Source organism: Eulemur rufifrons, chromosome 20 (assembly GCF_041146395.1).
Source record: "Eulemur rufifrons isolate Redbay chromosome 20, OSU_ERuf_1, whole genome shotgun sequence".
Lineage (NCBI taxonomy): Eukaryota > Metazoa > Chordata > Mammalia > Primates > Lemuridae > Eulemur > Eulemur rufifrons.
Window position 1 is genome coordinate 41446371 of NC_091002.1, and position 27947 is coordinate 41474317.

General features: G+C 45.1%; 1 protein-coding gene and 1 non-coding gene across 2 annotated transcripts; both read right to left on the minus strand.

The window, feature by feature from the left end:
- Positions 1-30: 30 nt before the first annotated feature.
- Positions 31-27120, minus strand: ZNFX1 (zinc finger NFX1-type containing 1). Its single transcript, XM_069495390.1, has 14 exons — positions 27067-27120; positions 24918-25032; positions 20676-22484; positions 16587-16718; positions 15121-15269; positions 13956-14105; positions 12678-12792; positions 10719-10966; positions 9091-9230; positions 7914-8068; positions 7012-7157; positions 6062-6172; positions 5650-5745; positions 31-4263 (listed from the first exon to the last, which is right to left on the minus strand). Exons 2-14 carry the CDS (start codon positions 24976-24978, stop codon positions 1825-1827), a joined length of 5751 nt encoding a protein of 1916 aa, XP_069351491.1. The 5' UTR covers positions 24979-25032; positions 27067-27120; the 3' UTR covers positions 31-1824.
- LOC138401300 (U7 small nuclear RNA) lies at positions 19622-19683 on the minus strand. Its single transcript, XR_011236460.1, has one exon. It is a non-coding gene; the product is annotated as a U7 small nuclear RNA (small nuclear RNA).
- Positions 27121-27947: the final 827 nt, after the last annotated feature.

Here is a 27947-nt window from a genome sequence, read left to right on the forward strand (position 1 = left end):
ACCCCCATAATATTCTGAAATTTAAAAAAACAAAACAAAGCTATTCATTCAGGTTGCATCTAACAGTCACCAACACAGAGTCCAATTCAGAAAATAATGGCACAACTGCACAATAGAGTGCAGTTCAGAGTTAATGTCTTTATGCACTTTATAGAAAGTAGGCCATTAGGCTAAAAAAGCCAAGTGCAGAACTGTGTACTTTCACCCTGTTGCCCAGGCTAGAGTGCAGTGGCATGATCATAGCTCGCTGCAACCTAAAACTCAGGCTCAAGGGATCCTCCTGCCTCAGCCTCCTGAGTGGCTGGGACTACAGGTACACATCACCACAGCCAGCTAATTTTTTTATATTAATATTTTGTAGAGACAGGATCTGGCTATGTTACTCACGTTGATCTCAAACTCCTGGGCTCCAGTGATCTTCCTTCCTCGGCCCCCAAAGTGCCAGAACTACCAGCATGAGCCACTGCACCCAGCCTGTGTATTTTTTTTAAGGGGTATACATTGCATATGCATAGATTATCTCTGGGAGGACTCACGAAGTTAACAGGGTTGCCTCTGGGGAAGGAAACATCAACTATACCCTTTTGTATAAGTCGAAAAAAATTTTTTTACCACAGGTAGAAATTGACTTACCAGCTAAATAAATAAAAAACCATGCCACAAAAACAAAGAATGGTCTCATTGTAGGTAGCACCTGCTGTCCTTGTCCTTGCTGTCTTCAGCTGCCTCAGCTTCTAAAAGTTGAGGACAGACATGGATCATGATTTTCTCAATCATCATTTTTATTAATTGGCTTTATAGGCTAAAGTGCATAGTAAAGACAAAAAAGGAAAAATGGCATACATAGGAAAGGGACTTTTTTCTTGCCATTAGAAAGGACCTGAGATACCTAAGTGTCTGCTCTAAGGAACACTGGACCGAGGGAACGCGCACGCAGGCAGCACCCCTGGGGCTGGCTTCTGGCTTGGGTCTGGGGCCTGCAGAAGCTGCTGGCATGCTAAACCTGCCCAGGCGAAAGCTGCGAGAGAGGGTGTTGGGATGAAGGATCACACTTGGGATAGGTGCTGCTGGTACTGAATGCGAGTTCAGCTCCATTCAGGGCCCAGGGGACCAGCACTGCTATGGAACCTCTTCTATGGCAGATAAAGAAACCTCCACCATCCCAAAGTGCAAGTCATAGGAAAGGGTACAGGGGTCACTCCTTAGTTAGCCTGGGCCTGCTGCATAAGCTCCCAGATGTGGGCAGTCCCACTTTCCCCTCTTTCAGTGAGTATGTAACTGGGTCAGGGTGAGTTGGTGAAGTCTTTGTCTTATTACATGTCTCCTGGAGAGAGGGTGCCTGAGGAGGGCAGGAGGGATTTTTGTGCTCCTTGAAGGGATAAGCAGTTCATGAGTAACTCCTCTGGGCCTCTGTTAGAATGAGAGTTAGCCTGCAAGTTAGGGCCTGGGGATTAGAATCAGTCAGCTTCACTAAGCTCACGCTCTGCCTGGGGGACACTGCAGAATACCTGACCAAGTAAGGACCCAGAGATAACACTAGGTGGCCCCAGGTGGAAACCCCAAACATGTTTCAGGGCATCTGTCCACTAACTTGCAGAAGAGAAAAAGGTGAGATCTGGTAACTTTGCTCTCAGTTCTGGAGGTAAAGTGCTTATTCTAGCGCAGGGGTAAATCTAGAAACATGTGGGCAAGCCCTAAAAGTGGATCCTTAAATAGATGCTAATACTAAAGGACAATAATAAAAAACAAACCGGTTCCTTCATGAGGGAGCCGACCCCAGGCATATGGTGGCTGGGGCAAAAGGCAGCACTGTGCAGCATCTTCCTACATCATCCTCCGGATCTCCTCAAAATTCATCAGGTTGTTGGCTGTTTCAGACCAGGCAGCGTGCTGGGCTCCATCCATCTCAGAAGCAAGCTGGTTGCTTCTTTCCAGAGTATGATGTGAGCCGCCGATCACCTCCTTACAGTCAGGACATGTTCCCCTCTCCATGGCTCCCCCGCAATCGCTAATCACATAGATATGGCCATTGGGGCACTTGAACCAGTGACCACGAGGATAACCCATGGCCTTGACAATCTGCACTCGCTCTTCCTCTGAGATGCCCAGGCCAGAGCACGGAAGGGTGGCTTTCAGAGCTTCCATCTTTTTCTGCACAAGCTGTTCATCCTCTTGGGTGAATTTACATGTTTTCTCAAGGATATTCCGGATACAAGAGACCTCTACTGCTAGGCTACCTGTTACCTTCCCCTGTACCATCTTGCAGCGGGTGAGGAGGTTCACCAGGTATGTGAGTCTCTGGATTTCACTTTGGAGGTCACTCAGTTCCTGGCTGCTGAAGCTCAAGCGCTTCTTGGCCAGCCACACGTGGACTTGGTCTAGTCGAGTCCTCACTTTTTCTTGTTCTAAGACATGCACCTTTTTCAGGGCCTCCAACAGGTTGGCCAGGTGATCATAGAAGCTGATATAATTCTCAACCAGGCCCAGGTCCTTCACTGACAGATTTTTCTGGGCCAGCTTCTCCTGTAGCATTAGGAAGTCTTTAGGAAGCAGCTGGTGGAGGAGACTCTTCCTCTCCAGCAGGGCCTTAAGCTGCTCCTGGCTGGTTGTGATTTCCCCTGCTGAGCCCTGGATCTTTTCCTTGATGATTTCAATCTCTTCCAGCCGCTGTTTTATGCTGGTTCCATACCTCAGGTTTTTGCGGATAGGCACCTGGCAGATAGGACAGACTTTCAACTTGATGGCGATTTCGTCATCCTGCTCATTCATGTAGCGGTCTAGGGCTTGCACCTCGAAGATGTGGCTGCAGTCTTCCAGCTGCACGAAGCGGGCATCAGGTTCATCCTCAGAGCCAAAGAAGATTTGGGTGACCTCATCCACGTGGCAGACACGGCATTTCTTGGGGCATGGCTCCCCACAAAGACCAATGCAGGGGTGGCCGCAAGCCAGCAGCTTAGTACAAGGCACATAGCATGGGGGTCGGTTGCAGGGCTCAAAGCAGAGTTTGGTGCACTGGTAGTGCTGGCAGCGCCAGACACAGGGTTCCACGCAGGGGCTGCACAGCTCCCCACACTTCTTCTTGCATTGGCTGTGGACACAGCGGTTCTGACAGGTCCGCTGGCAGGGTGGGCACTCGCCGATACATGGCTCCTGGCACTTGTGTGAGCAGATGAGCAGGCGCTTGCAGGGTTGCTGACAGCGCTCATGGAAGCGCCCTTCGAAGCAGCTGTTGCAGGAACCTGGGCAAGGATGTCCGCAGTCCAAGATGGCGCCACATTTGGTAGTGCAATTGACTGGCAAGCCATATGCTAGGTCTTCCACATTACCACATTTCACCTGCTGCCTATGCCCACACTTGAGTTTCACGGTGACCATTCTTGAACACAATCGCACACAATCCTCACCACATGGGTGGCTGCAATTGTGCCCACATCTCAGAACCTTGGGGCAAGGCTCTTGGCAGCAGAAGTCTGATGCTGGCATGGAACAAGGGACCATTTGTTTATGGCCACACTGAGGAATGGTTTTGGGCACCTTCACCTGACAAGGCTGACACTCCTGGAAGCAAACAAGAGGGCACCGGTGCCCATCCTGGCAGATGATCTTCTGGCATGGTTTCATGCACTGAAACTCCTTGTGTGAAGAGTCATAAGGGTGGCAGGCACGGGTACAGACGTGCCCACAACCCAGCCGGAACTCACAGGGCAGGCTGCAGCCTCCTTCAGGCACTTTTTGGAAATCAGAAGCTTTGGATACTAAGGTGTGGGTATCAGGGTGGTTCTGGCAGCAGAGCCGGAGTGTGTGGCCTATTTGATTATTCTCCCTAAGCGTGTGGATGATCTTGCTCCACAAGGGCACCTTGGCCAGCATCTGCATGTTCCCGATGCAGTACATCCCCTTCTTGGCTCGGGACAAGGCCACACAGATACGGTTGGATATCTGGAGAAAACCCACCTTGCCTTCCTGGTTGCTCCGCACTAGCGAGAGGAGGATGATGTCATTCTCTTCCCCTTGGTATTTGTCCACGACATGGACCTTTATGCCAGCAAATGTCTTGGCAGGCATGAGTTTGCGCAGGCAGAAGAGCTGCCCGGTGTAGGTGGTAAGGATGGTGATCTGGGAAGGCAGGTATTCCTGGCACAGGAAATATTTGCATAGCTCCACCACAAAGCGAGCCTCGTGTTGGTTCTGATGGCTTTTGCCTTCTTGGATTTCCTGTTCAGGAAAGTTGTGTTCTACAAAGAAAAGGTTGGAAGACACCCCCTGAAAAGGAAAAGAACTGGCATGTTAGAAGGTTCACTCATGGCACTTGTTTTTTCTTGCTTTCTTCACATGCATCGGCCACTGCTCCAGAGACAGCTTGGAAGGTTTTTCTGTACCCTCCACATCACTATCTTTAATTCTGAAGTTAGTCACCATGTGCTTTATTTTGAGGCCATGGAAAATTATGAAATGGATAAAGAATTTATGTCTATTTTAGTTTTTAAGATACTTGTTAATAACATTAATATTTAAAAAAGCCGTCTACAATTCAAACATTATAGTCAAGGGAACAAGCAGCTGCTATCATGACTGAAGTTGATGGCATAGCAGCTAACTCATTGAGCAGTGAGCACTGTACTGACTGCTTTATATACATTACCTCCTTCAAGAAGTCATGCGGTGGGGCAGGAGGCATTATTCTCATGGTTCAGAAGACCTTGACACTCAGAATTCTTTTTTTTTTTTTTTTTTTTTTTTGAGACAGAGTTTCACTTTGTTGCCCAGGCTAGAGTGAGTGCCGTGGCGTCAGCCTAGCTCACAGCAACCTCAAACTCCTGAGCTCAAGGGATCCTCCTGTCTCAGCCTCCCGAGTAGCTGGGATTACAGGCATGTGCCACCATGCCCGGCTAATTTTTTCTATATATATTTTTAGCTGTCCATATAATTTCTTTCTATTTTTAGTAGAGATGGGGTCTCGCTGTTGCTCAGGCTGGTCTCGAACTCCTGAGCTCAAACGATCCGCCCACCTCGGCCTCCCAGAGTGCTAGGATTACAGGCGTGAGCCACCGCGCCCGGCCGACACTCAGAATTCTTATATAACTTCTAAAGGTTACACAGCTACTAAGTGGCAGAGCTGGGATTCAGAAACCCAGGTCTGTATGTCTCAATCTCTATACTACTCCTCTTCCCAATAACCACCTTTTTAAAAAGCTGGCTCTATTCCTTTCTTTTTTTTTTTTTTTTCTTTTTCTTTTGAGACAGAATCTTACTCTGTTGCCTGGGCTAGAGTGCCGTGGCGTCAGCCTAGCTCACAGCAACCTCAAACTCCTGGGCTCAAGCGATCCTCCTGCCTCAGCCTCCCGAGTAGCTGGGACTACAGGCATGCGCCACCATGCCCGACTAATTTTTTTTTTTCTATATATATGTTTAGCTGTCCAGCTAATTTTCTTTTTAATAGAGACGGGGTCTCGCTCTTGCTCAAGCTGGTCTCGAACTCCTGAGCTCAAACGATCCACCCGCCTTGGCCTCCCAGAGTGCTAGGATTACAGGCGTGAGCCACCACACCCAGCCTCTATTCCCTTCTGAAAGCCTTTTTTCATCTTGAGGAAAATACAGCCTTCTAGGCTGCTGACACTATCAAAGAAAAATCAGGTAGGACAAACTCACCTTAATTGTCTCATACTTAAGAACAGAAGGATGATTCTCCAGATCCTGGTAAATGTGGGGGGTCAAGAGGCGGGCAATTTCAGGGCGCATGCGGTGCTGAAACAACACATGTATGTCTTTAGAAACATGAGCAGAGGACAAATGGACAATTTCTCTAAAGACTAGGTTGCTGGTAGAAAATCTAGGGCAGTCACATTTGAAAAGAATAATTGGGAGAAACAGCATAATGTAAACAGCTTCAACAAAAACTCAACAAAATACTATGGTATTTTAAAACAGAAAACAGTAAGTGTGACAATCATTTCATGAGTAAACCAGTTTTATTTTTATGAGACCTCTTTTGCTGGCAATTGACAGGTTCCCAGGAGCCTTTTCCTGGGGATTTGGAAATAACAGAGGCCCAGCTTCTCACCTGGTAATTCAGCCGGACAAAGGGAATGTTCACTTTCACTAGCCGTTCAAAAAGGGACACCTCAAGGTTGAAGTTCTTGGCCAGATCATATACGTTGGCACTGGGGCGCAGCTAAGAGGAGAAACATGGCTGAGGATTCTCTATTGAAACGTATTTTAACCATCCATCCATCCATCCATCCAACCATCTGTCCATCCATCCATGCAGCAAATGTTTCTGAAGTGCCTTCTAAATGCCAAGCACTATTCTAGGTGCTGCCAGCTTAAGGATTAATAGTGACAGGAGTTAAGGATTAATAGAATTAAGGGGGATGCGACAGAGTGTCTGAAGTTGGGTTTTGTTTTTTAGCTAGGACTCTCTGAACAGTGACAACTGAGTAGATACCAGTATGGGGGAAGTTGCCAGTTATTCAGTTGTTGGACAAGCCAGTCCTGAGCGGGTGGGAACACCGTGAACAAATGAGATGAAGTCAGAGAAACAGGCTGAAATCTGATCACATCAGCCTTTGTAGGCCACTGTAAAGCAGCTTGATTTTTATATTAAGTGCAACGGGAAACCACTGGAGAGTTTTAAGCTGGGAAGTGACATGATCTGATCTACCTGTTTTTTTTTTTTTTTTACAATTCACTTTGGCTCCTTTATGGAGAGTGGATCAGAGGGCAGCGAAAATGGAAGCAGGGAGACTGGGGCGCATGCTGTTGTAACAGTCCACTTAAGAAGCTACAGTGACTAGGAAAATAGCAGAGGGAATGGGTGAAATAGATGATGCTATCTCTAAAATACACTCCAAATCTAACAGCACCTCTTCTTAGATTGAACATGGGAGTCGAGGGAAAAGAATCATAAAAAGCCACTAACAAGCTTGAGGACTACTGAAGAAGAGAGGCGAGGGTCTTTTTTCTGATCCCACCCCCTAAAGCCAGCCCCTCTTCCCAGGGCTCCTGATTTACCTGTTGGTGGTCCCCAATCAGAATGAGGTGCTGGCAAGCTTTGCTCAACGTGGCAATGGTGTGAGCTTCAAGGACTTCGGCAGCTTCTTCCACTATGACAATCCGAGGCTCCACCTTCTGTAGGATCTGGCGGTATTTGGCAGCACCTCAAGTCAGAAAAGAAGAGGGAGGCTCCTCTGAGCCGAGGCACAGGACCCACAGGGCCACTGGTTCTCCGTGAGCCCCTCTTCCTCCCCTTTTTTTTGAGACAGAGTCTCACTCTGTTGCCTGGGCTAGAGTGCCGTGGCGTCAGCCTAGCTCACAGCAACCTCAAACCCCTGGGCTCAAGAGATCCTCCTGCCTCAGCCTCCCGAGTAGCTAGGACTACAGGCATGCACCACTATGCCTGGCTAATTTTTCTATATATCTATTTTTTAGCTGTCCACATAATTTCTTTCTATTTTTAGTAGAGACAGGGTCTTGCTCTTGCTCAGGCTGGTCTCGAACTCCTGAGCTCAAACAATCCGCCCGCCTTGGCCTCCCAGAGTGCTAGGATTACAGGCGTGAGCCACCACGCTTGGCTGGGAGTCCCCTTTTGTACCTTTGCTGAACCTGGGTCAGTGACAACTGAGTCCTCATATTCATCCAGGGCTGTGGTGGCCATCAAGTGAGAGAATGAGTGCTAGGTGGTCTCTAGAGAATCATACCCACATGGGTCATTGTTGGAGTTTCAAACTCAGGAAAGCCAAGTGTGTGAATTTCACCAAGAGTTTCCAACATATGGATTGCTTTCAATAGCTTTTCATGGTATTTTCCTCTAACCTACTAAAGATGCTTCTCTTTACTGTCCTAGATAATGTATCAGAATCTTGGCACCACAGTGAACTTGGTTGGAACAAGTACATTTCCCCGCACTCTCTTACCTGTGGTTGTCATTCCTACAACCTGGGCATCTTTAAGGATGTGTAGGTCTTCCTGGAGTCTCAGCTCAGCCAGTCTCTCTGCTGATGTGCGGTACTGGTGTTCATAGTTGAGGATTTTCCGGCGGGTATCGGCCTGGTACATCTGTAGCCACAGCCTGGAGAATGGGAAGAACCAGGGAAAGGAAGCCATGTGCTCTTTGAGAGGTGGAGGAACCCCCTTCAGTATGCCCAGTGTATGAAGTTCAAGCCTGAACCCCTGAGGAGCTTACAGGTCACAGTAACGGTGGGGAAGGAGAAGGGAGAGACCCAGATGGACAGAGACTCAAAAGTCCAAAATGCCCAACAAACAGATATGCAAAGTAGTCAGGAGCTAAGGAAGGGGATGGGATAAAGAGCAAAGGTTAACTATTGGGAAAAGAATAAGACTTCAAAAGCTTCAGGAAGAATTTCTCATTAATTTTTTCCTGTACCATCCCTGTCTGAGTCCCCTCCCCTTGCCTAATTCTCCACAGAGTACGTTTCACAAGTAAAACAGATAATGTCACTACTCTGCTGCAAAACCTTCCAATGGCTTCCTGCTGCTCTTCAGGTAAAATCCATGCTCCTCACCCCAGCCATGTGAGGCCCTGCCCCGTCTGGCCCCTGCTCCCCTCTCCTCTGACCTCACGGGCCACCTCTCTTTGCGCCACAGCTGAGCTGGCTGCCTTCTTTCAGTTTCTCAGACAGCCAGGCTCCCTCCCATCTCGGCCTTTAACTATGTGGTCCCCTCAACCCCCATCTGCTCCCCGTTTCCACTGGCCTTGAGGATACCTGCTCACCCTTCACATGATGCCTCCAAGGCTACTTTCCTGGGTAACAGAGTAGCTTAGAGCCCACATAATATTCTTAGTACTCTCTGCTCTTTTCTTTCTTAGTGTTTATGCCCATTTGTAGCTTTTTATTTGTGGAATTATGTGACTCATTTATCTCTTTGGATGACTCTTAAGCACCATGAAGGTAAAGCAAGTGTCTTTTGTAACCATGGCTGCATCCCTGGCACTCAGCTCGGTGGTGGTGCTCAACCAGTTAACATTACTAAAGGTGTGGGAAGTGGGGAGGGGGTGTTCTGAGAACAGAAAAGGAACTCCTGCGGAAATTACAGGGGCTGGCTGGGCTGGCTAGGCATGGGGCACAGTACCTATAAAGCTGCCAGCGAGAATTGAGGTCCAGCTGCCAGACGTCCTGGATCTCATCAGCCTCAGCCTTGGTCATGGCGTTCAGTTTACGAAGCTCATCCTTTACTTTATTCTTCATTTTTTTTTTCTGCTTGCGCTGGATCTGCAGACATCAATAGCAGGCAAGGTGCCATCAAAGCAGAGGCAGGCCTAGTTCTATGCCCAAGGTGGGGGCCACAGCACATAAGAAAAGAGGCTGCCATGCCTGATGAACTTCAAGTGTCTCACTGTCCCAACAGCTATTCCATCGCAGAGTGGTTACACAAGGGCTCTGGAGCCAGTTTGCCGGGGTTCAGAGCCACACACTACCTCTTTAGATTGTGGGATCTAGAGCAAGTTACTTAACCTCTGTGTTCCTCAGCATCCCCTTCTATAAATGGGAATAGTAACAGTACCTCTGCATAGGATTGTTGGCTTTACTGAAGGTGTAAATACATGGAAAGCACAATAGTGCTGGTGCTAGTTATCATTAAACATCTTTTGACCATAGTCTGTTTCTCATTCCTAAAATGTATGTGTCATGAAAGTAGTCAGGGTGGGTCTCCCCTGTTGAATGCTGTACTACCAGTGTCTAACAACTGATGCTAAGCACAGGACTTGCCACAGGGCCTGCTACGGTGGTCCTAATGCCATCATTCAACACAGTACCTTCAACAGTGCCAGAGTGAAAGGCACTATTTATGAGAAATGCTCTCTCCTGGCTCTGTCACTGAGTCTGAGGCCATGAACCTTTAGAAGGGTTGGTATATGAGACAGATTTCACCACATTAAAGACTTTCCCCTCCTTCAAAACCAAACAAACGCACCCCTCCTGATGCCACATGGCAGAGGGATGTCCAGTCCATGCTTCCAGCGATTGAGATCATGACTCTGCCCACCACATGTGGTGATGCTGAACTGAACTAGATCAGGTGCAAAGCCAGCAGTCAGGTGAAAACTGTATCCAAAGTTGCCCTTGAAAGTTGCTAAATTGTCAGTGAGGTTTACAAATTGTTATTTTGAGTATCTAGTCCTCTATCATCATAGTAACACATGGCACGGTAAATTGTGAGGACAACTGGGTTTAGTGTCAAATTCCAGGGTGAATGAAGGATGAGTATTCTGTCCAGTCTGGAGGGTTTGCTTCATTGTTTTACTTTAATCCTCTAAAATCTTAATGTACATTCACAGACTTATCTGAAGTAGAGAAGATAACACCCCTAGAAGGCACAAAGCGCTGAGACCGTTAAATGTTTGACCCTACTCATATGTGTTACATTCTTCTAAAAGTTCTAGAGAAGCAGTTGGCTACCTGCTTCCTGCCTTTGTAAGTTGACATTTCTTGCCAGGGCCCCTCTGAAGAGCTGTAGTTTTTATACCCTAGGGAATCAGACCCATCTTATACTGGAGGGTGGGTTGTAATATGGGTATATTAGCTAATTGTGAGAAGAAAGTGAACATACTGTATTAGAAGTGGGGGGAAACTGAAGTGGTCAGAACACTCTCAGACCTCTTTCAACAGAGTCTAACCCACAACCACCTGGCAATAATAACTGAACTCCAGTTTCCCATTCTATTGGGGCTTTCAGGGGCCCCAAGGAAGTGAATTTACCTTCCACTCTCCTTCAGCTTGCTCCTGTCCAGCTTCTGTCCCGGGGCCATAGTGGTCTAGCCTCAAGGCCAGAAGCATTTTAGCCAACTCCTGGTCTGCCCCATTCTCTTCCTTCTTCCGACGCCTCGGCCTCACCACCTCTTCCTCCTCAATCACCCGGTCTGCTTGAATCAGGTCGGCCTCCTCTGCGATCTCTATCAGTGAAGCCTCCTCCTCTCCGTCTTCCTCCTCCTCCCCTTCTGCCTGGGCTAAGAAAGGAAAACAGGCAGGACAGAGATGGAGACTCTTGAAGCTAAGGGATGGAAGAGGGCACCTATAAGAGCTCAGATGCATAAAGACATTCCCAAGGGTTAAGTAGTTACTTCTGGGAAAGAAAACTGGGAGGAATAAGAGGAGAAGGAAGATTTAGTTTCCTTAAATACTTTTTGTTGTATATGTTACATTGAAAAAATCATATGAATGTATGTCTTTTAAAGAAAAGTTTTACTTGTATCAAATACACAAAGGAGAATATACAATTTAAAGGATAAAAAAAAATACGTAAAATAAATATCCAGGTACCTTCTACTCAATTCAAGAATTAAAACTAGGCTGGGTGTGGTGGCTCATGCCTGTATTTCTAGCACTCTTGGAGGCCGAGGCGGGAGGATTGCTTGAGCTCAGGACTTCACGACCAGCCTGAGCAAGTGCAAGACCTCATCTCTACTAAAAATAGAAAAATCAGCCGGGCATCGTGGCGCATGCCTGTAGTCCTGAGTACTTGGGAAGCTGAGGCAGGACGATTGCTTGAGCCCAGGAGTTGGAGGTTGCAGTGAGCTATGATGATGGCACTGCTACACTCTACCCAGGGTGACAGAGCAAGGCTCTGTCTCAAAAAAAAAAGAAAGAAGAAAAATTACTAAATTTTTTGAAGTCCTTTGTGGGCCCTTTCAATCTGAATTTTATATTACTCATTCCCCCTTTTAAAAGAAAATAATGTTACCACATACGTACTACATATCTCTAAATAACATATTGTCTAGTGTACATATTTTTCTGTAACTTGCCTTCTTCATTCAGCATGTTTTTGAGATTCATATATGTTGCTCTATATGCTGTGATTCATTCTTTTTCACTGTTGTACAGTATTTCATTATCTGAGTAGATTGAAATTGATCCATCCATTGTAGATGGATCAATGCTGATGGACATTTGATTTCTATTTTCCTGCTATCATAAAGTGGTTGTACCAATTTAAATATCACCACTAGAAATGTATCAGAGTTCCCATTGCTCTACATTCTCATCAACATGGGATTATATTAAATTTTAAAGTTTTTGTCAATCTGGTGGGCATGTAATAGTATCTCATTGTGGGGTTTTGGTGGGGTTTTTTTGTTTGTTTTTTTTTTTTGAGACAGAGTCTCACTCTGTTGCCCAGGCTAGAGTGCTGTGGCGTCAGCCTCGCTCACAGCAACCTCAAACTCCTGGGCTCAAGCAATCCTCCTGCCTCAGCCTCCCGAGTAGCTGGGACTACAGGCATGTGCCACCATGCACGGCTAATTTTTTCTATATATATTTTTAGTTGTCCATATAATTTCTTTCTATTTTTAGTAGAGACAGGGTCTCGCTCTTGCTCAGGCTGGTCTTGAACTCCTGAGCTCAAACGATCCACCCACCTTGGCCTCCCAGAGTGCTAGGATTACAGGCGTGAGCCACCGCACCCGGCCTCATTGTGGTTTTAATTCCCCTAGTTTCTAATGAGCGCTTTTCATATGTCTACTAAACAATAGGATTTCCTATTTTGTGATGTGCCTGTTAAAAGTCTTTTCTCTGTTTTCCTTGTATTAAGCTATTTGTCTTTCTCTGGTTGATTCACAGCTCTTTATGTATTCTGGGCATTAAGCTTAAGTCCTGCTGTTCTGGTCTTTACCATATTCTACCTTAAGATGTGATTCTAGGAAGACATGCACTTCTTACCTGTATTCTCAGGTCCTGCTGGAGGAACATTTTGGGTAAAAGAACCAACACCAAGACCCAGCCACTCCAACATCATGGAATGCTTCCAACGCTGGGAGGAAACCCATTCACTATCCTGAGGAAGGAAGAATTACCATTCATGAGGATTCTATGACAACCAATGTGAAGGCAGGGTCTCTTTAAAGAATCAAAAATTCAGAGGTTGCAAACTGGCATCCTTGGGCAACTGGAACATTTAACAAGACTTGATAGAATTTCAAAAATTATTAAGTTTCTAGCCTCTCTTGACAAAATCAGGAGCTATGGCAACAATGAGCCATTCCATTAGTGAATGGCAACAGATGGCTGGAGCTGGGTTGCTGCCACCTCTCTTCCAGTTTGCCATACTCCTTTCTACTTCCTAATGTTTCACATCTAGGCTGCTTCACTTATTTATAGGACCTGACTGACCTCTCTAAGCTTTTGGGTTTGTAACCCTGGAAATCACCAACCCAATGATAACAGAGCTACCATTTCACGGGGTTCCTGGCCAGCCACTTTACAGAGATTGTCTCAGTTACTTCTTACAATATCCTTTGAAGGCAGACATTATTATTATCCTTATCTGACTGCTGGGGATCACACTGGCCCAAGTCACACAGTCTGCATGACTGAGGTCCAACTCCCAACCTCTTTTTCTTTTTTTTTGAGATGGGGGTGTCGCTATATCCCTCAGGTGATCCAACTCCTGGCCTCAAGTGATCCTCCCACCTCAGCCTCCTGAGTAGCTGGGACTATAGGCTACAGCCACAATGCCCAGCTCCCAAGCTCTCTATATGTGCTAGGTTGCCTCTGGTTATAAATTTTGTTTATTTCACTTACTAATAGCACACTGATTAAATCAAGAGATTTACAAATATTAGCTTATTTATACAAATAATCCTATAAGAATTAAGCTAATTTATAAGAAATTACCATTTTTGCAAGTAAATTTATAAATACTGGCAATTGCATATGGTTCCACTTATTTCTTATTATCTCCACTTTAATAAAGAGGAAGCAGGCACAGAGAAATAAGGTAACTTGCCCAGAGCAACGCCAGGACTCAAACCCTGCCATCTAATTCCAGAGTCTTGTTTCAGTACACTCAGCTTCCTCTCATCACGAAAGGGAACTTTTCACATTGTAGCACCCTCAGTTTACTAAACAACTAAAGCTTTGGATGACTGTTTCTGCTGGAGGCTCCCTCCTAGTCCTGAGGCAAGGGAGATAATTTATGTCCCCCAGGATGACCCCTACCTGTATCGGTCCATTCATGAGGCTTTCCCAATGCTGGGGGGAGATGTACTTCTCCAGGAACTGTTCTCGCAGGACTCCGCGCATGGTACACTCCAAGGTCCGGGCCCCTTCATGAAGATCTTGCTCTGACTCCTTCATCTGTGTCACAATCTGCCAAAAATAGAGGGGAAGAAATGATGAGGAAATGCCGTTATCCCCCAAACTCAGACCCTGCCTTGTGGGAAAACAAAGCTAAGACAGGAACAGTGAGAACGGAGAATAAATAAATAGATCAGTCAACAAAGCAATTTCCCAAGGCACATTATTGTGGTCTTGAAACCAAAAGATTAGTACTCAAAATGTCTAAAAAGACTTCTACCAATCAGTAAGAAAAGGAAACAATACAGGTTGAGTATCCCTTATCCAAAATGCTTGAGACCAGAAGTGTTTCAGATTTTGGATTTTTTTGATTTTGGAATATTTGCATTTATACTTGCTGGGTGAGAATTCCAAGTCTGAAAATCCAAAATCTGAAATGCTCCAATAAGCCTTTCTTTTGAACACCATGCTGGTACTCAAGAAGTTTTAGGTTTTAGAGCATTTTGGATTTTGGATGCTCAATATGTACAACAGAAAAATAGGCCAAGGATACTGTGGCAGAGACTTCAAGCCTCATAGTATCTGTTCTCTTTTTTTTTTTTTTAAAAATCAGGGTCTTGCTCTTTTGCTCAGGTTGGAGTACAATTGCATAATCATAGCTCACTGCAGCCTCAGACTCCTGGGCTCAAGCGATCCTCCCGCCTCAGCCTCCTGAATAGCTGGAACTACAGACATGCACTACCACGCCCGGCTTCTCTCTTTTCCTTAGTAATTAGAACTCAGATTTTTGGTTGGGTACATTTCCCTGACAATGGGCTACAAGTAGAAGTGCTGAGGGTGGTTTGGGGGAAGGAGCCTTAAGGTCCTGGCAGGGGTGAGGAGGGGCACTGTGCCCTTCTTTGTCTTTTTTCCAGCTTGGATTATTATGGCAAAGGTCACACCAAGGGACCAGCAGAATGAAATGCTGAAAGGATCCTGCGTCCTTCAGAGCTTTGAGGAGCCTCCATATCTACACTGGGCTGCCTACCCAGAAAGTCACTGCTATCTTGTTTAGGTCCCTTTGAGATATTCCAGAGCTGGGACTCACACTCATGTAGGCCCTTCGGAGGTGCATGGGGAGGTTGCGGCGGAACTCCCGCTTGTTCCTCAGCTCCCTCAGGGTGAACTGCTTTAGGACTTCGCTGTTGCTCCTGCCACCCACCCGCACGATGCTCGTCTTCTGACACTTGTAGATGCCTGCGGAGTAAAGTGGAGTATGGTAGGGTTGAGAGGAGCTATGCTGAGTTCTCTCAGGTGAAAGCCATGTGCGTTTGGGATCTTGTCTCAGCTGGTCCCTTAGGGAACAAACTTGTGCTTACAGGAAATGTATCCCATTAATGAACGAGAAGGCCACAGAGAAGATGTGACCTGCAGAGCAGTAAAGCGCAGTGCTTAAGAGCACTGGCTTTGGAATCACACAATAGGGGACCCAAATCTTGGCTCTACCACTTACTGCTGTGTAACCTGGGGCAAGTTACGTGAGTCTTAGTTTCTCTGTGATTTGGAGACAGCAATATCTTCCTTATAGGGCTACAGTCTGGATAAAGGAAAGAATATCTTTACATCTCTTAGCTAGGGCCCAGCACAAAGTAAGTGTAATGTTAAGCATTCTTCACTCAGCAGATATACCAATTGCTTATGTTCCAGGGACGTGCCAAGTTCTGAAGATATAGCAGTAAAAACACAGACTCGGTTCCTGATTTGTTCCCATGTCTTATAGTCTAGCAGACAAGATACTCATTAAACAACTTATTACAACAGTGATAAGTGTAGTAAGTACTGTAAGTACACGATGCCATCAGTGGATAGCAGGGGACCTTACCTAATCTGGGTAGTGTGGGGTGGGGATCTGTTCTTGAGGATCTAATATTTAAACTGAGACTCTAAGAATAAAGAAGATCTAGGTGAAAGGGGGTGTAGAAGAATGGAAAATAATTATTTTAAGCAAAATGAAAAGCACGTATTTATTTATTCACTAATGTAATTAGTATTCAGAGTGTCTAGTATGTGCCAGGATCTGTGAATACAGTAAGAAAAGGACCAGCCCTTACGGTGTGTATCATCTAGAGTAGAGACACATAAAACAGACTATAAAAAAAGAAAAACCACAAAAGGAGACTTAACTTTCTTTGGAGCAATAGAGAAAGTCCACCTGAAGAAGAGACATTTAAGGTGAGACTGGAAGAATGAGTTGGAGCCGGCCAGGCTGGATGAGCTCAAGATGAAGAGAAAGGGAGAGGGAAACAAGTACATTCCAGGCAGGGAACAGCATGAGCCAAGAGAGAAGCTAGAGGAATTCAAGGACTGAAGATAATCAGTGTTGCTGTAATTAGGGAGAACAAAGTAAGAAATAAGAGATGTAGTTCAGAGTCTGGCTGGGACAGATTACACACAGCCTTGTAGATCATGATGAGGATGTGGACTTTATTCAAAGACCAGTAGAAAGTTACTATAGTTGCCAATGGTTCAACTATAAACATATTGCTAGAGAACAATTTTGCCTACAGACATTACCTTCTAGAAACTGGTCCAAAGCGTGATTCGTATAACACACAACCAAGATGGGGAACTTCTGGGGGCTAATTTGCCAAACAGACTCGTTGGTTAGGAGGGCCTGAACAATTTTTAAACCCACATAGGTTTTGCCTAGAAAATAAGAAAAAAGGAGTTAAAAAAATTTAGAAACTTTCTAAAAGGAGTAATTAATTACTTAGAGCAAAATCATTTAAAAAAAATGTTAAAGGAAATACACTGAGATGCTTTAAGACACAAGAAACACAAATGGGCATATTGTGAAAAGTCCTCCTCGCACATCTGCCCCCTAGCCACCCAGTTCCTCTGGCTAGAAGCAACCAGTGATACCAGTTTCTTGTATAACTTCCCAGATAGAGTCTTTCTATGTATACATAAACAAATACAAATAAATATTCTTTTTCTAGCCTTCCTCTTTTCTTTTTGAGATACAAATAGTAGCAGACTATTTTCCCTGTTCTACATCTTGCTTTGCTTTTTTCACTTAATGTATTTCGGAGGTAGTTCTCTATCTGTACACGAAAGAAAATCCCCACCCCACTCATTTTTTTTTTCTTTTTTTTTTTTACAGCTGTAGGTATTTTTCAGTCACTTCCCTACTAATCTACTGATGACACATAAGTTTTTTCCAATCTTACATGGCAAATTCTTTAGAAATGCTTTTCGTATGCCATGGTGGACTTGCCTTTGTGATGGGAGGCGAAAACTCTTAGAAATCAACATTGGAGTTAGAATTATCAGTTCTTTAGTAACTGGCCATTAATTAATTAATTAGGCTACAAACTGCTAAATTCTAACATTATGTCAGGCTGAGTACAGTAACCACTGTCCTCAAAAAACCCAAAGTTAAGTGAGGTAGTGATACAAGAAAATCAGATTTCAGTAGAGCATGATAAGTAATAATTTCTTCCTTTTTTTTTTTTTTTCTTCAAGTAATATTTATTGAGTGCCTGCCAGGTGTCAGACACTGGGATAGGTGCAAGAGATACAACAGACATAGTTCTTTATGCTCCCCTCCTGGACCTTACAGACTTGTAGAGCAGAAAGATAATTAATCACACAAACAAATATAAAATCATAAATGTGATAAATGAGAAATATATGGACCAAGAAAACATATAACTATGATTCTGGCCTAGTCAATGGGAGAGGCTTCCCTGGGGAAGTGACAATTAAGCAAGAGTGGGCAAGAGGGAATGGAGGGGACTGGTTGGGAGACTCCTGCCATCTTCGAGGTGAGTGAAGATCAAGGCCTATCTCCAGCAATGGAGAGCAGATAAACAGGTAGACTGGGGAGAAGTTTCAGAGATAAAATTGATTGGAACCTGGTAATAATTTGGCAGGGATGGGGAGTGGGGAGTGAGCAGAAAAGAATAACTCCTAGGTTTCTAGTTTGGAGGACTGGATGAGATAAGGATCTCAGTAGGAAAGAGAAATCTTTTTTTTTTTGAGACAGAGTCTCGATCTGTTGCCTGGGCTAGAGTGCTGTGGTGTCAGCCTAGCTCATAGCAACCTCAAACTCCCGGGCTTAAGCAATCCTTCTGCCTCAGCCTCCCGAGTAGCTAGGACTACAGGCATGTGCCACCATGCCCGGCTAAGTTTTTCTATATATTTTTCTGTCTAGCTAATTTCTTTCTATTTTTAGTAGAGACAGGGTTTCGCTCTTGCTTGGGCTTGTCTCGAACTCCTGAGCTCAAACGATTCTCCTGCCTTGGCCTCCCAGAGTGCTGGGATTACAGGCGTGAGCAACCGGACCCGGCCAAGAAATCTTTTTAATTCACTATTTACTCTATCCCCTCCCATTGCTTCCTTCCCCTTACAGTAAATACTTTTTGGAATTTCCACCCCAAAATGATCCCCTTTACTACTTTCACCCATACTCACAGGTAGGAGTGTGCATCTTACAATACTATGAAATGATTATTAAACTTGGAACTAAAGAGTCCTAATTCAAGTGATAACATTACTGGAAATTATTTGTAATATGTGTATTTGAATATACAAAAAACTCCTACAAATCAATAACAAGAAGCAATTCACCAGAAATACAGGCAAAGAATATGATAGGAGCAAAAATATAAATAGCTACTAAACACAAGAAAGGATGTCTAATCTCATTTTTAATTCAACAAATACAAAGTAACCACTGTGATACACACTGCCAGGGGACAATGTGGCAATATCTATTAAAATTGCAAATGTATATCTCCTTGACCCAATTAGGAATTTCTCTCTTGGATATATTGTTTGTGTGTGAAATGACTCACACACAAAAGGCTATTCAATAAACTACTAATTGTAACAGTAAATATTCCCACAGAGAATTGGTTAAATAGACTGTGATCTACCCTAGAATGGAGTATTATGCAGTCAGAAACAAGAGTAAAACAATGTATGTACTAATATGAAAGGATCTCCGAGATATTTTATACGGGAGCAAAGCAACGTGCAGAATCGTGTTTAGAGCACAGCAGGTTTAAAGAAAGCAGAAGTAATAAATGTAAGTATGCATTTGCTTGAATATTCAGAGAATATCTCTGGAGGGACACACAGGAATATGATAACATTGTTTGCTTTGGGGAAGGGAACTAACTAGGATGGTGGGAGGAGGGAGATAAGGACCTTTTGAAAAAATGGGCGGGGGTGCGGTCACTCACCCCTATAATCCTAGCACTCCGGGAGGCCAAGGCAGGAGAATTGTTTGAGCTCAGGAGTTCAAGACCAGCCCAAGCAAAAGCGAGACCCTGTCTCTACTAAAAATAGAAAGAAATTAGCTAGACAACTAAAAATATATAGAACAAATTAGCCGGGCATGGTGGTGCATGCCTGCAGTCCCAGCTACTCAGGAGGCTGAGGAAGAAGGATTGCTTGAGCCCAAGAGTTTCAGGTTACTGTGAGCTAGGCTGACACCATGGCACTTTAGCCCAGGCAACAGAGTGAGACTCTGTCTGAAAACAAACAAACAAACATGAACCATTATTTAATTTATTAAAAAAAAATTTTTTTTTTGGTTGAGGGGGGGTCTTCCTGTGAGGACCAGAAAACCTACTAGACAAATTCTAAAAGAGCTGTAACACTATTTATTAAAACATAAAATTAATAATGAACCAAAAATTTTAACCTCTCAGATCAGCAAAAACTAAAAAGACTAATACCATACAACAATGCTGGAAGGGATGTAAGGAAATAGGAACACTAATTCATTCTTGGTGGGAGTATAAACTGGTACATTCCCATCATTCCCTTTAAAGCCCTCAAAACATCACTTTAAATCATGCATATTTTTCCATGGTATGGGTGTTTCTTATCAGAAAGAACTTTTCTATTCTGTTACATAAAGTTTTTTTTTGAGACAGGGTCTTGCTCTGTCACCTGGGCTAGAGTACAGTGGGGTCATCATAGCTCACTACAACCTCAACCCCTGGGCTCAAGTGATCCTCCTGCCTCAGCCTCCGTAGTAGTAGCTGGGACTACAGGTGTGTACCACCACGCCTGGCTAATTTTTAAAATTTTTTTGTGGAAACGGGGTCTCGCTACATTGCTCAGGCTGACCTCAAACTTCTGGGCTCAAGCAATCCTCCTGCCTCAGCCTTCCAAAGTATTAGAATTACAGGTGTGAGTCACCTCACTCAGCCTAGTATCAATAAGATAGTATTAATAATGGTTTCTACTTTCTACTTCACAGGGTTGTTATGAGGATACAATGAGTTAACATACATAAAGCAGGTAAACAGTGCTTAGCACATATTGCTATTATATATTTGATACTATTTAATTGAAAATAATATGAAATTCAACAAATTTAGTATATCCTTTGATGAAGCACAGATAATGCATCTCCCTAAATTTGACCTCTAGCAGTCTTTTCTAATCTTGTGATTTTGGTTTACTACTATGCATGCCCATGGGTCCCCACTGGAAAATCACTATAAGCAGCTACTTTATAAACAACTTTTATGCCCATTTCAGGGAAATGTTTCTAAATGAGACATTCTAGAAACCTCAGGTCAAACCTCCTTTGCCTATCTCATAGGGCAGATGTCATGGGCTCTGAAAAATTTTCTGTCTTACCTGTTCCGGGAGGTCCTTGAATAATTGCCAGTTCCCTTGTGAGAGCAAACTGCAAGGCTTCCATCTGGGAGTCATCCAGCTTCAGGGCTTCTTTTGAGGGCCACTGGCTAGGGTCTAAGACATTAATCCCAGAACGTCTCAAGCCCTCAGGATTCCTCAGAGATTCCCCAGTGGCTGAGGGATTCTCTATTAAGGGGGTAAAATCATATCTGCCCCCCCTTAACAAATACCTTGGCTCCTCCACATGAGAGTCACACTCTACAATGTTCCTCTGAAAGGGGACGTCTTCCTCCTGGATCTCCTGGAGTCCTTCCAGGACATGCCTGTAGGCCTCGAAGTATGCGGTTGTCTCCACCATGAGGAAAGAGTCAGAGGGCTGGACCTCTGTTAGCAGCTGTTGGCTCTGTTCATTGAAGCAGAGCTGGACAATTCCTCGGCAGAGATCTTCCTGCTCCCGGTTAGACACAGTGGCAAAAAGAAATGTCTCAAAGTTGTCCTTAGACATGCACACCAAGGACCCATACAGCAATCGCTTGGAATTCTGCCAGCGAACAAACTTCAGTGGTTTTGTGTCAAACTGCACCTTGTAGACAATGCCTGATGATGAACACATGGGGGTGATAATCCTGGTATCAAAGTAGATTCGGATGTCATCAAACTTTCTCTTCCTCAGGTGTTGGTCTTCAAAGCTTTGGAGAAGTTCCAAAATGCCTTCCCGTAGGGGTCTGACAAAATCTTCTCGCAGGAGTCGAAAGTGGGTATCCAAATAGATAGCAGTGCTGTCATATTTTCCAGAAATGATGTTGGGGCGAAGGAAAGGCCTCTCATCCAAGTGCACTTCATTGTAGGTAGGGTAAATGGGCATGGTCCGGTAGCTCTCAACATGGTTTTCTGCCTCAGGCTGCACTAGGGTATAGGTATCCACTCTCAAAGTGCCCTCTCGCCTCTTTTCCTGTAGATGTTCAATGATGGTCTGCACCTTTTCCAGGTTCTTCTCTGTCTCCTCTTCTATGTCAACGCCAGAGGCTCTCAAAGCATTAAGAGAAGCTGGCAGGAGGGAAATGAGCATGGAAGTTTCCTGCACAGAGCTGGCGGGGAAGACACTTACGAGGTCCTGCAGGAGAGAGATGATGTTGCTTATGTGTTCTGGATACTGGTTTCGAATGTCGAAGATGGGTTCAGTGATCATTCCTACCACATAAGCTGGCAGGCAGACTTTGAGGAATTTGGAGTTCTTCAATATGCCCAGTACATGGAGAACGCTCTGCCGGTCCATTTTGGAACTGCAAGCCTTCCGAAGAACCTGGCAGATGAGTTCAAGGAAGTTGGGTTTCATGGAAGAGTGAGACAGGAGCTCTTTCAGCCCTAAACTTGTGGCAAGTGTGATGACCACCTCAGAGGGGTCTTTCTGCAGAAGACTTTCTAGAAACTTGTAGCCCAGTTTCTTCACCTGCTGTGACTGTTCTGCAGGCTTCTGGTGGGGGGTCCGCCATTGCTGAAAGTTTTCATTGGACCATGGTGGTCTGTGGTTCCTATCCTCCTGGTTGCCATTTCTCCGCCTGGTATCATTCTCCTGATCATATCTTTGGCCTCTAGCTTCGTCACTGTCATGTCCCTCCTGGTTCCTCCTTCCCTGATGTGGGTTCCTGCCCATGGCCCTAAATCTTTCTTCTCTTTGCCGATAAAGAGCAGGATGGTTGTTGGTCCTAGGATGCCTTCCGGGATGGTTGGCTCCTCCTCTGAGAGCATTGGCTGGTGGGTTATTGGCCTGATTTCTAGCTCTTGGTGGTAATTCTCCAACCACAGGCCCTAAACACAAATGGAATACTGGGTAAGCACAGGAGTCAAGGGGCAAGGAAACCCTGTTGGATAGCAATGAACATGCTCTACTTTTCCAAAACAAGTAAGGAACTCAGGTTTTATTTGGAAAGAAAAATTCCTACCAAGTTGTATAATAAATGAAAGATAATTATTGTTGCTGTATAGATTATGAAAGCACTTTTTCCAAAGGATGCAAAAGAGAAAAGGAATGAACATTTATTCAGGGCCTGATACAAGTTAGAGAATGAATACATAGTATTTCATTTAATCCTCACAATCTGGGACTTAAGTATCAGAGGGTTGAAAAGATTAGCTCTTTGCTTGTAATCTCTTGCCAATACCAAACAATAGTCAGAACATGAGTTCCAGGGCCAAACAGACCTGGTTCAAATCTTGGCTTGGTCACTTTCTCACTGTATAACCTTGGACACGCTGTATAATTTCTCTAAGTTTCAGTTCCTGGGTTTTTGTAAAGATGACATGTTTACAAAATGCTTAGTATAGTACTTGACACATAAAAAGCTCTCAGCAAATGTTAGTTATTACCAGTAGCAGTAACAATAATTTTTTATTGGGAATACCCTATTGATTCTAAGGGAGCCACTGGTTCTACCACTAAACAATTATAACAGGCAACAGAGACATCAAGTGGAACAAAATCACGAAGGGAAATACTACCTAAACTTTGCCCAGCATCAGCAAATGCAGTCTGAATTGGAAAGAGAAAGGTAAGACTTCCTTTACCAAGATGTTTTTGAGCGAATTAATAGACTGAAGGAAATTGGAAAACGAAACTTAAGTTTGGTTTCAGGAAACAGAAAAATGAAACTCAAGCTTTCTTCCTTTCTGGAACAGGAGTTCATCCAAACAGTACTTACCAATTACCAACCCTCAAACAGGAAGTGGGTGTGGGAGGTGGGAGGTGGGTGGTGAAGAGAACACACCCAGTACACACAGGAAAGCTAACACCACTCTGTGGATGAAGCCAAACTCATCTTCCCTGATCTGCCAACCATTTCATAAATGACTTTGCCCAACATATCTGAAGTTCAGTTTTTTCACTTTCCTTTTTGCTAAAACCGATTCTGCTGACCCAACTTAGAAGAATGATGTGGAGATTTTAAAAACAAGTAAAACTGTATACAATGATTTGATGATTTAGAATGTTATGAAAGCTTCACATGCACATTATATTTGAGATGATCATACCCATTTCATGACGTCAGATGCTAAATCCATTTATGTACATTTTTTTTGTTTTGTACTTTGTACAGAAATTTTAATGTGACAACATAAAGGAATATTTTGTAAACTATAAATGCTGTACAACTGAACTCTAAATTTTTATAATTGTTACTTTCACATTTACGTTTCAAACTCCTAAAATATCAGAAGTCCTACTTTTAATATTTTGATCTGATTAGAAGACTTTATATTTTCAAATAATGGAAAATTGTATTGTTTCCCATTCTTTCAACATTCACATAGCTCATAAAATAAAATCCCACAGTTCTTCCTCATTTGTTCCATAGCTAAAACTCAGAAGACATGTTGCAAACTTAAGGAAAACAGGAAAGCATTTGGTTGTTTTGTTTTAGCAAGTTCTGAGCATGAAGAACAATTCCTTTAGTCAAGTGATGCTCTTGGAACTAACTTTGCTTTGATACCTAGACTCGAGACCTGTACTTTCCAATAGCCACTAGCCACATGTGTCTATTAAGCACGTGAAACGTGGCTAGTTTGAATTAAGATGTATAAAACACACATGGGATTTTGAAGACTAATACCAAAGAAAGTTAAATAACCCATTACAATTTTTTATGTTGATAATATCTTAAAATGATAATACTTGAGTATTTGGGAGAAATAAAAATATTATTAAAATTATTAAAGTATTATGATAATGAAATAAATTCAATTATTATAATAAAATGATATTTTGGTTATACTATGTTAAATAAGACATTATGAAAGTATTGAATTTTTTTAAATTAGTCGTAAATTAAAAAATAACATGTTTCTTTTTACTTTTTATTTTTGAGCATCTGGGTGTAGACAGGTAGAGGCCGAAAAAGGCATCCACGTCTTTTTACTTTTTAAAATGATGTTACTAAATAAAAAAATTATGTTTTTGGTTTATATTATGTTTCTATTGGAAGACTAGTGCTGTTCTACACCAAGAGTTATTTCCATTTCTGAAACCTTATTACTATTTTTGCAAAAGTAACTACACCCATTCATCAGCTCTCTTAGGGAAAGTGGAGGGCTGTTTGTTTTTCAGAGTCATTCATACTATAGCTAAGGAATTCTCTACTTGAGAGATGCAGGCAATATGAGGTGGGCCTGCTCATTCACACAAAACCTAATTTGCTTCCCGTATTACTAGAATTTCCTTCTCATTAGGTAGAAAACCTTGCTTACCTCTGTGATTGGTATGGGAATTCCTGGGTCTGGCCTCCAGACGAGGTCTTCTTTCCTCCATGTCTGAGTCACCTGAATTTCTCCGTGTTCACGTTACTTTCAGTTACCTGGAAAACTGCACAGGTTCAGAGTTATCAGTGCCCTTGAAACACAGCATCTAGCAGCAAAAACCCAAACACCATCAAGCCAGTCCTTTCTGCCTCTGTTAAAATTTTAACAATCTGTTAACTAAGAGTTAAATGCAGATTTTAATCAAGAGCACAAGTGCTCAACTCTGTGAATCTCCAATTGTGACACAAAACATTCAATTCACAATTTTGGGTGATTTTCCCCGAGGGTGAAATTCCCCTTCCCATTACCCTTGCACTTTCTTGGGGAAGAGGGAATGTCACCAATTCTCATTAAAAACTACTGTTCGGTTTATGCCTTTAGTCAAGGTACTTAATCGGTTGCTAGGTTTCATTTTCCTCTCTTATAAAGCAGACAAATACTGTTGTCAGGGCAAAAAGGAATGCATTTTTGTTAACCCCAAACCATGTACTCACCACTCTATCTGGCATTTATATTACATAGTACTCTATAGCTTGCAGTATTCTATAGTTTATAAATAATTAGTGAGCAGCTATCACGTCTCCTCCTCTTTGGAACGGAGCCAAATGATTAAGCCCTCCACTCTACTGAATCAAGAGAAAGAAATTACATGTTTCAATAACTGGGAGGCTTGGCATCTGCGAGGTGCTGTTTTCTCTGGACCAGCTAGAAATCACCAATTCTTTCTTTTTCCTCTCTCTTCTATCCTGATGATTTTTGACATTCGTCCTATAAGAGGAAGAGGAAGCCCCTTTAAGGGAACTTCTCAATCCAACTCATAAACATCATGTGGCCTAGGGCTAGAGAAAAAGTAGGTGACTCAGAGTCCTCAGCAAAGGGATTTTTTAAACTGTCTTCACTGAGTTTTAAAATATTCATACTTGGAAACTGTGAATAGATTTGGCATTATATGAGGGGTAGCTTTTATCCTCATCAGAAAAAGGAGTCCCTTTTCTTCCCTTTGGGAATATTTCTGGTGAGTCTCTTCCTTCATGTTATCAAACCCAGCTCTCATGGCCCAGGTTCAATATTTAGAGTTTGGGGTTTTAAAAAATTCTCTGAGGGTAAAATTCCTTCTTCCTCTGGTTGAAAGATACTAAAATAGAAACCTAGAAATTTCCTGGGATACAAGAAATGGAAGAAAAAAAAAAAAGAAATGTTAGAAAGAAAAGGCAAGAAGGAAAGGAGGAGTAGATGGGAACAGGAAATGCTGTGATGAAAACAGACTAAAGTGGTTTTTTGGGGGGGATCAAGGCCTAAAGGGCAGGAAGAAGAAAATCAGCGATGGTCAAGCTGGCACGGGGGTCGGGACTAGAGGAGAACGGTAATTCCCAGGGTGGGATGACAGAGGCGGAGGCAAGAGGTCAGAAGAGCTGGGTTGGGGGCGGGGGTCTTCAGGGTCCTGGAGGAGGCAGGGGCGCTCGGGAGCACACCCGTTGCTGAGGGACGTATTACGGGGTCAAGGGAGAGCAGAGCCAGGCTGTTGCGGTGCATCCATCCCCAGGCTGAGGCGGGGGACTTGGGGGAGAACAGGAGGGGTATGGGGGCCTCGGAAAGAAGAGGGTGGGGCGGAGTTCATCTGGGGGGCACCCGAGTAGGGATGGGGCAGCACCTGGGGTGCTGAGGATGTTGTGTGGAAGATGGGCACGAAGGAGGTGCTAGGAGGCGAGGCCAGAGAGAGACGAGGGGTGGTTGTAGCAGCAGGGGAGGGCAGAGACAGGGGTGAGGGACGGGAGACCGAGATGGTGAGGCCGGGGGCAGAAGCGGGTGACCGGGGCGCCGGGATGGGCAGAAGCCGTGACAGAGGCGCTGGGCGAGCCGAGGGGATGGGGGACGCTAAAGAGAGTACTGGGGCTCCGAGGGGGGTGAAAGGAACGCCGGGGGCTGAGGGGATGAAAGGGGCGCTGGGGAGAAGGGCCAGGGGCTCCGAGGGGGTGAAGGGAGCGCCGGGGCTCTGTGCACAGGCAGGAGCGCGGGCAGTGGCGGGGCGGCGCACGCGGCTCGGGCAGGGGTCGCGGCGGGGCAGGAGCAGGTGCGGGGCCGGGCCGTGGCCACTCACCTGGCTCCGGCGCGTCCTCTCTCCGCCGCCGGCTGGTGCTGGGGCTCTTGGCCGGGGAAGGTCGGCGACCCCGCCCGTTGCCGCGCACTTTCGGTTTCCTTTCCCTGCAAGCCCTGGGCGGGGCGAAGAGCCGGGCGGGAGGCCAGAGGGGTGGTGAAGGGAGGGGGAGCAGGAGGAGGAGGTGGAGGAGGAGAGGGAGAAGGCGGGGGCTTCGGGACGGCGGGCGGGGGGCACGGCCGACACCTCCGCCCTCAGGGCGGGCGTCGCCTTAGCTCCCCCCAGCGGCGTGGCCTGCGGGCTCGAGCGAGCGCGGCTGAGGGGAGGGGACGGCGGGGGGCGGGTTAAATGCGCCCAAGGCCGTCGCAGGCCTCAGCCGGCCCCGGAGGAGGGGGTACCCGGCGGGCGGCTTAGCGCGTGTGAAGCGCGACATGGCGGCGAGGCCGACGAGCCTGGGTGGCCTCCTGTGTACAGGGAATGGGGTAGGGCTTGACGCGGCCTTGACAACCGTTAGAGCGCTTCGGGATGGGCCGCTGGGAGACTACGTTTCCCAGGGGGCCCCGCGTGGTGCGGGCGGGAAGCAGGGCGCCTCGGGCTCAGTGCGCAGGCGCCAGAGCCTCCTTTGGTTATATAAAGGCGGTCCCGGGAGCCTTTCTTCCTTTTGCGTCTGCAGCGCAGCTCCTGTAGTCGTCTATTGCAACCGTGGTTGGTACGATGTCGTCCCGTCCGGGGAACCCCGCTTTGTGTGCGGTGAGTAGAAATCCTACAGTTCTCCATTCGAATTCTCTGGTCCTGTTTTATCCTCTTTGTGCCGTCGTCTCTGCGACCGGCCCTACTCTCCCCCTCGCGGTGGCCCTCCACCTCTGACCTCAGGTAGGCCTTAG

Excerpts from the sequence above, each read along its gene's own strand:
- ZNFX1 (XM_069495390.1), bottom strand. The coding sequence starts at position 24,978 with ATGGAGGAAAGAAGACCTCGTCTGGAGGCCAGACCCAGGAATTCCCAT. Across the intron at positions 8,069-9,090 it reads TCTCGCTGGCAGCTTTATAG|GCTGTGGCTACAGATGTACC; the intron begins GTACTGTGCCCC and ends CCCATTCTCCAG. Across the intron at positions 5,746-6,061 it reads TTGTCCGGCTGAATTACCAG|CACCGCATGCGCCCTGAAAT; the intron begins GTGAGAAGCTGG and ends GTGTTGTTTCAG.